Source organism: Gavialis gangeticus, unplaced genomic scaffold (genome assembly GCF_001723915.1).
Source record: "Gavialis gangeticus isolate Ggan-Ray unplaced genomic scaffold, GavGan_comp1, whole genome shotgun sequence".
Lineage (NCBI taxonomy): Eukaryota > Metazoa > Chordata > Crocodylia > Gavialidae > Gavialis > Gavialis gangeticus.
The window spans coordinates 3676737-3683752 of record NW_017728996.1 but is presented as its reverse complement, the minus strand read 5'-3'; the positions used below and the strand labels follow the sequence as shown (position 1 = coordinate 3683752).

General features: G+C 53.7%; 1 protein-coding gene across 2 annotated transcripts in view; it reads right to left on the bottom strand.

Annotated features, from left to right (window-relative positions):
* The window catches only part of ITGA11 (integrin subunit alpha 11), a 167720-nt gene that overhangs the window by 17896 nt on the left and 142808 nt on the right, over window positions 1–7016 (bottom strand). For both annotated transcript variants that reach the window (XM_019503937.1, XM_019503936.1), the window contains exons 23-24: window positions 5230–5319; window positions 255–345 (exon numbers count right to left, since the gene is read on the bottom strand). In XM_019503937.1, coding sequence (XP_019359482.1) covers window positions 255–345; window positions 5230–5319 — 181 coding nt within the window. The remainder of the gene's footprint in view (window positions 1–254; window positions 346–5229; window positions 5320–7016) is intronic.

Sequence of the window (7016 nt, the reverse complement as noted above, 5' to 3'; positions counted from 1 at the left end):
ATAAGTTGGGGGGGTTTTTTTGGAGATGGAGCCCCCCCCCCCCGCCTTTTATTCAGTAACCAACTGACTGGAGATGTGTTGGGAGGAATTTGAAGGTGGTTTGATGGTGCAGAGACCACCTGCTGCCCATGGGTGACCATGCGACCGGTCGCACTTCGGGCTCCTTGCTTCTCTAGGTAGAGGTTTTGGGTCAGCCTGGAGCCGGTTCGCCAGGCAGCGCGCGTGCCAGCTGACGAGATGTCTGTACGACTCACCTTAAACGTGCAATTAAAAGGAGGGCCGATGCTGTCGTATCTCTCCAGCGAGCTGTTCGACTTGATTTCGTAGTAGTCCAGACTCGACGCCCTGCCGTGACAGCGAACGAGAATGGGTCATGCCTCCGCCATCCAGATGGGACGGAGACGCACCATCAGAAACGAGAGGACTCTTGTATCTGTCCCCCACTATTCAAGAGCAATAAATTCACCTTCTCCATGCACCGAGCCTGCAGCGCTGGCATCTGGGGACTTGCTCCTGGCAATATATACATGGCAAAGAGAGCCCAAAGCTACAGCAGCTCTGGGGATAGAGCTGTTAGTGGGCGTGCGGGTGGGTGGACAGCTGGCTATGCCCTGCCCATGCAGCACTGGGTCTCCCCTTGAGAGAGAGCCTGACTCATGGGCACTTTCCCCCAGCAAAATGAAAGCAGGGCTTGTGTTTTATTGCCTTTTCAGATGATTTTTCTTTTGGAGTTTAGGGCTGCTGTGGGATTTTTCCTCCTCCATATCATCATTCTTGTATTTTTAACACATAGCACAGGCCCCAGTGGCCCGGAAGGGCTGTATTTTATGTATTGTAAATCTATATAAATGCATCAAATATAGGTATTTATCAGCTGGAAACTGGGGGGGGGGAAGGAGCCAACATGATGTGATCAGCAGCGGCTCGCAGACTACAGTATAGACGCCTCTCCCGTTCAGCGTGGAGCGCTGTATTCGTAACACGTTCGCAGATAGGTGTATTTATTGATGCACATGCATAATGCACTAGGCTAAAACCACCCTTAAAAGCTACCTGAAAAGTCTAATATACTCAAGTACCATTTTTTTCAGCTCCCCATTCTTCTGGGGCGGGGAGGGGGGGGAAAGGGTTTCCTGGCATTTTGTCCTCTGTTAAAATGAAAACAAGCACTGCCATAAATCATACTAAATAGTAAAGAGGCTGTTTTCCATGCCCTACCATCTGGAGTGTAAGTAGTTACAGAAAGGCTCCAGGATCTGGTAGAAATTATAGCAAGGGAAGCCTGGAATGTGCTCACGGATCCTGCCTTTTTCTAACGGGGTAAATCAATCGTGTGAGCGTCGGTTCCTCTTGCTCCTCGAGCTGACAGCGTGTCTGATGCAGGAGATGCATTTCCTAAAATCATCCCCCCTTTCCCTTCAGCTGTCTTTTTGGGGGAGATTAGGTTGGACGCTGGGGCTGGGAGCCCAGGCCTGGGACTTCAGACCCACATCAGCAGTTGGGAACCTAGGCTGGAAGCATGATTGTGTCCTATTATTGTAACTATTCAATAAACCAGTTAGATAAAAAGAAAAGCTAACACTCTCACTATTTACTACAAGAGTCAAGTGCTGATAAAACTAACGCTCTCGCTGTTGAATACGCCTCCCGCATGCTTCCACGCCAATGAAGCGCATATCGGCTCACGGTGTTACACTGCTGCGTTTTTTCAGCCTTCGTTGAGTCTGATGCATAGCATGGGGGGTGTAGGGCCGAGTGTGCCTGATTTTATATTTCCTTCGTATTTTTTTTAAGCTAAGCTGAAAACAAATTCTCAGCATGAAAGCCCCACTGGCACTTGTGGAAAGCCAAGCCCTCTTTGGAAAATACCATAGCTGCTGCTGAGTCTGCAGAAAAGAGCTGTTTTCCTATGGCAGCTATAGTAACGAAGCCTCCAGGGCAACGGGCTCCGGCTTTCCTTGAGAGATGCTGTAAAGCCGACGTGCAGTTTGCTCTGGGGTTTGTGACGCTGCTTCCAAATCAGGGTTACGATGTCTATATGGTGCCCGTTGCCACACTCTAGGAGTGGTTGGCCCCTTTCCAGCTCCCAGAATAATTCAGAGCAACCTGGAGACTGCTCTGATCTGGGCTGGGAGACCAGCCGCAGGGTGAAACGCTGCGGTGCTAGGTCTGTGCCGGTCTCTTGGCTGCATGCTCCTTGCCTGGAGCAGCGAGTATGAGCACGGACACAGGAGTGCCCAAGTGCCACCTGCAGCCGTCGCCTGCGGCCTCGCACGTCTCACAACTGAAGTAGGGAGTGTTCAGAAACGAATGTGAACACAACATTTCCCGGAAAATGCCACCTAGGCTTCTGCTCTCTTGTGCGCTGAACTAACCGGCATTAATGCAAATGGGTTTTTTTTTTTTTTTGCAATGGCATTTAAATTGGAAGCATATCACCGCCACAATCAGCTTTTGAGCAAGTATCCATACGTCCAACCCCAATCGCTCACGTTTTGCTCATTCCTGCTTCCTGTGCGTGTGATTCACAGACCACACGGTATGTGTCTAACCGGGGGGGTGAAACCTCTTCAGCGGGGCTCTCTGTAAATTCAGGGCTCTGGGGATCTGGCCGTGAGAAAACAACATGTGCTGGAGTCCTGCTGCACTATTGCCCCGTTCTCATTTATACCACAGAAGAGAACGTGGGTTTGAGCTTGAAATGATGCCGTAGCAGAAGGACATTGTGAGATTGACCTTTACCTCTGGACCCTAAAGGGCCAAGAACTTTTCCGGACAAGAAGGCCTTGTTGCAAGTGACTCGTCGGCACCTTGGATTATAACAACCGTATTAAAATCTGCACCTAGCCTCTGAAAACCTTTGACCTGCTTGGAAAGCCAATTCATACGGAAATGAATGGATTTCCCCTTTGAAACCAGGAGACTGACTGACTGAGGGGCTGGTCACAGGTGACATGAGAAAGATGCTGCGCACTACGCTAAGGTGGGCTTTGCTGCCCGGCAGCTCTTCTGGGGTTCGTGTCTACCCTGCCATAAATGTGAGGTAGCTCGCCCCTCAGTGCCGGGGGCCATAAATAATTTCACCTTCACTCTTAGGTAAAAACATGCAGATGGAGAGAGAGCGGGAATAGCCGAGATGCAGTACGTTCACACCCTGCCTCGCTGCGAGGCAGCTGGCTCGTGCCCTGAGAGCCCAGTGGCTCTGGACCGCAGCAAGAAACCCGGCTCTCTGAGACGGTGACAGCGCTGGACACGCAGTGTCCCGGCAGCATCCTAAGTCAGGAGCAGTGTGCTTTGGAAGTGCGCGGCCCAGCACTTGGGCCCATGCTGACTCGATTCAGACGTGCCACGACGGAGCATCGTACCGGGTTTGCTCTGAAACGTGCCCGCAGGTGACTCTCCCAGGAGCAGCGTCTGAGGACAGCCTCAGTCGGGAAAGGCTGGACTCAGCCCCTCCCAACTCCCACCCAAACCTTTTGACATGACATAGTGAATGCTAAGGCAGCTCTCATCCTCATCCCTCTGTGTCCCGAGGCCAGGGCACGCTTTGCTGCCCTTGACCCCATTCACCTTGCTGGGTGGCGGGCAGGTCAACTGCTACTAGCCCTGTAACTTGCCCCCGTCCTGTGTCTCATCCCCTCCCCAGGCTGCATTCGTGCCTCTGCAATAAGCATGGCACTAGGTAAGCCAAGCCTCTGAGGGCTTGTGAAAGTCCTGAGAAGCGTCTTGTTCAGCCAAGTACAGCTCAGCTCCGAATGACAGAGCGTGCCAGAGGCCGAAAGGACAGCGTCATTGGGGCACAGTCTCCTCCAGGCAGCCATGGAGGATATCCACAGCTCTGCACTGTTGGGTGTTTTTCCCATGGGTGCAACATGCAGCCGGTCCTGGCCAGCCCAGTGCTGCTTTATGGGGCTTGGCTTGGCACTCGCAACTCCTGCAGCTGCGATGGGGGCAGCTCTGGAGTTGGTGGTGCCCACAGGACAGGGCATCTCCAATGACCATGAGCTCATCCCCTCGGCAGTCCTGGCCGGCAGACGTCCCTCCCTCTTGGCTGCTGTGGGAGCCTGCTCTGCTATGCCCACATCACTGCACCCTCCCTTGCAGCCCTGCCAGTGTGCTGAGCTGGGGCCTCTGCCAGGACGGCCCTGTGAGTCACCCCTGGAAACCCGCCCGTGTTTCTCCTCATTTGGATGCCAGGGCAGCCTGCCAGGGCCAGCACAGGGGGAGCTGATACCCACAGACCCTAGCAAGGGGCATGAGTCCTGCAAAACAAGCTCCTCCTTTCCCCAGAGCCCCGGGAAAGCTCTGGAGCTCATGCCCTGAACCCGTGCAACCTTGGGCATGTTATTTGGTTGCTCCAGGCCTCTGAGGTCTGCTGGTTGGGGACAGGGCGGGTGGGGAGTTGGGGACAACTCCTTCCCTCTGCCCCTCAAGGCATCTTGTACAGCATCTCCCTCCAGGCTGTGGGGCTCACCATGCTTGGCCAAGGGGCACATGCAGGCATAAGGATAGAGGGCTCAGACCCACGCTTGGACCTAGCAGCTTGTGTGAGGCTATGGACAGACAGTGATTTAAATGCGGCGGGTGCTCAACCCCTACTCAGCAGGCTGGATCCACCCCGCAGAGCCATGTCATCCAGACCATGGGTCGTCTCATGGAGCCTATAGGGAGCCTGCAAGCCATGGCACCGTGCGCTAGATCCGATGTGTGGGATGACATGGAGCCGGGGGAGCCCAATTCTGGCCAGACAGAAGTGGTGCAGGGCCCCAGGGCCTGATCCCAGTGGTTGCATGTGCATGTTGGCGGGGGGGAAGTGATGGCATGGGGCCTGATGTGGCCGGTTGACCGGCCCTGTGCCATTCATCTGGCCCACTGGGCCAAAAGTGTGAGCACTGCTGCTTCACGCTGTCGTAAAAAGCAGTGGGAACTTGTTTTTCGAGCACAACCCTTGCCCGTCTGGATTTACCTGCCACGCTGGTATGAGCGAGCGCAACAGCCAACTCCAACCTTGGAAGCAACACCGCACGTGACAGGGCTTCAGCGCCACTCCCATGGGTTTGGTAGCAGACAGACACAGGGCTTATAGCAGACTATTTTATACTGTTATAATTTACTACCGGCGTAGCTGATCTGGCTGGGTGGAGCCTCAGCACAGGCCACAGGGCTTGGGACAAGTCTGTCCAGCAGCCAGTTCTGCGTTTCCCCACTCCCCCTGCCGTGAACACGCACCTGGTGAAAAGGAGGTCGGCTTCATACTTCAGGTGGAAATTCAGGAGGGCAGAATTATCCTCTTTGGTGGTGTTTCTTTCTTCGCTGTCACTGAAACGCAAGAAGCCAAACAGCAATGAGGGTGCTTGGTCCGGCAGGTGAGACTGTCTGCCCTGGTGGGAAGATTAATGTCCTAACTCTACCATGTGGAGCCCAAATGTGAGCTGGGACCCTGCCCTAAGGTGCTGACAGGGCTATAAGGGGCTGCCAGGTTAAATTTATGTCCTGCCAAAAAAAAAGAGAGCAGCTTTTATTTGGTGAAATGAATTTATAGGCAGGCAGGAGAACCCTCATGAGTGCAACAAGCTTCTGCAATTACTCTTGGCTTGTTGGTGGGGTGGGAGGGGGAGTAGGGAGCAGCTGCTAGGTGGCCCTGATGGAATCGGCATGTAGAAAAGAGCATTTATAGCTGACCCAGCATGATTCATGAGTCCTTCAAAGAGCCATCCTCCCTCCAACACCAGCGAAGGTAGGGACAAACATGGCCCTGCGTCCGTATGCGGTGGTGTTTGCATGTCCTGGTGTGTGTGGCACGTGGTTCCAGCTGATGCGGAGAACAATAACTTGTTGCTCCATTTGCAGGATGTACCAGGTCACGCCAGACCCACATGTTCCTGGGGTTCACCTGTGCATGTGCATGTGCATGTGTCCTTCTGGGCAAGCCTCTGGCTGGTCAGTGCCTACTGACTCTGCTGGGTGAAGGCCCAGGAAAGCTGCAGGTGGAGTTAAGGTTTCCTGCAGCAGGACTAGCAGTGGGGACAAGAGGACCAGGTACAAGATAGGTACACACTGCTTGGCTCAGCAAAGGGAAACACCTGCCTCAAGTGCGAATGCTATATGGCACCTGAGCCTCAACCTTCACCCACTGAAAGCAGCAGCAAAAGTCCCACCTGTGTTCATGCTCTTGCTCTTATTTTGCACCCTTTGGAGGCCAGTTCTGGGCTGGGCCGGGCCCCCCTGTGCTTTCCAGCACACGTGATGGAGAAACGTGACGGGCCAAAGTGGAAATGCAGACAAGCCTTTGCCCCGGTACATTTGACCCCACCATGGCCCCAGAGCAGAGAAGGTAGGGACAGGTTGTGAAACGCTCCTTGGGGCATGCAACCTCTTTCCAAACCGTCCTGAGGATCCCGCAGTATGTACCCACCTTGTCTACCCTCTGTCGTGATGACTGATGAGAAAGGAGAAATCTAGTGAGATGTTGTTGGCCTGTCGAGAGCCTGCACTTGTGCACAGCACGACACACAGGGTTGGGAAATGGGAGCGCCGGTTTGCGGGGAGTGATGATGTGTGAAGAAGTGGCCGGACACTTTCCATTCAGCTGCCGAGGCTGGCACGTGGCTGGCAGGTGCAGCCAGCCTTTGGTATAGGCACAGCCCTGACTTGCAAATACAGCAGTGAATATTTCCGAACAGCCAAGCGTAATTTCGTTTCCATGTGTCTGAAGGGCAGAAGCTGCCAATTGTGCCTCACCAAGCTAATAGGGACCAAAGATGGAAATGCAGGCTGTTGTCAGCAAGGGACAAAGCATGGGGGCCTCCATAGCCTGCAAACTCGCTCCCATTAGAAACCACAGGCTGCAATTGCTGAGAGGAGCAAGAGGTGAAACCCATCGCCAATTAGGCTGCAACAGGAGCGGGAGAGGACAGGCTCTAGGAGACGAGATCCATGCAGACAGTGTTGAGTTGAGTTAGGCAACGGAGGGGATAAACACGCCAAAAAAAAAAAAAAAAAGGGGAAAAAAAAAA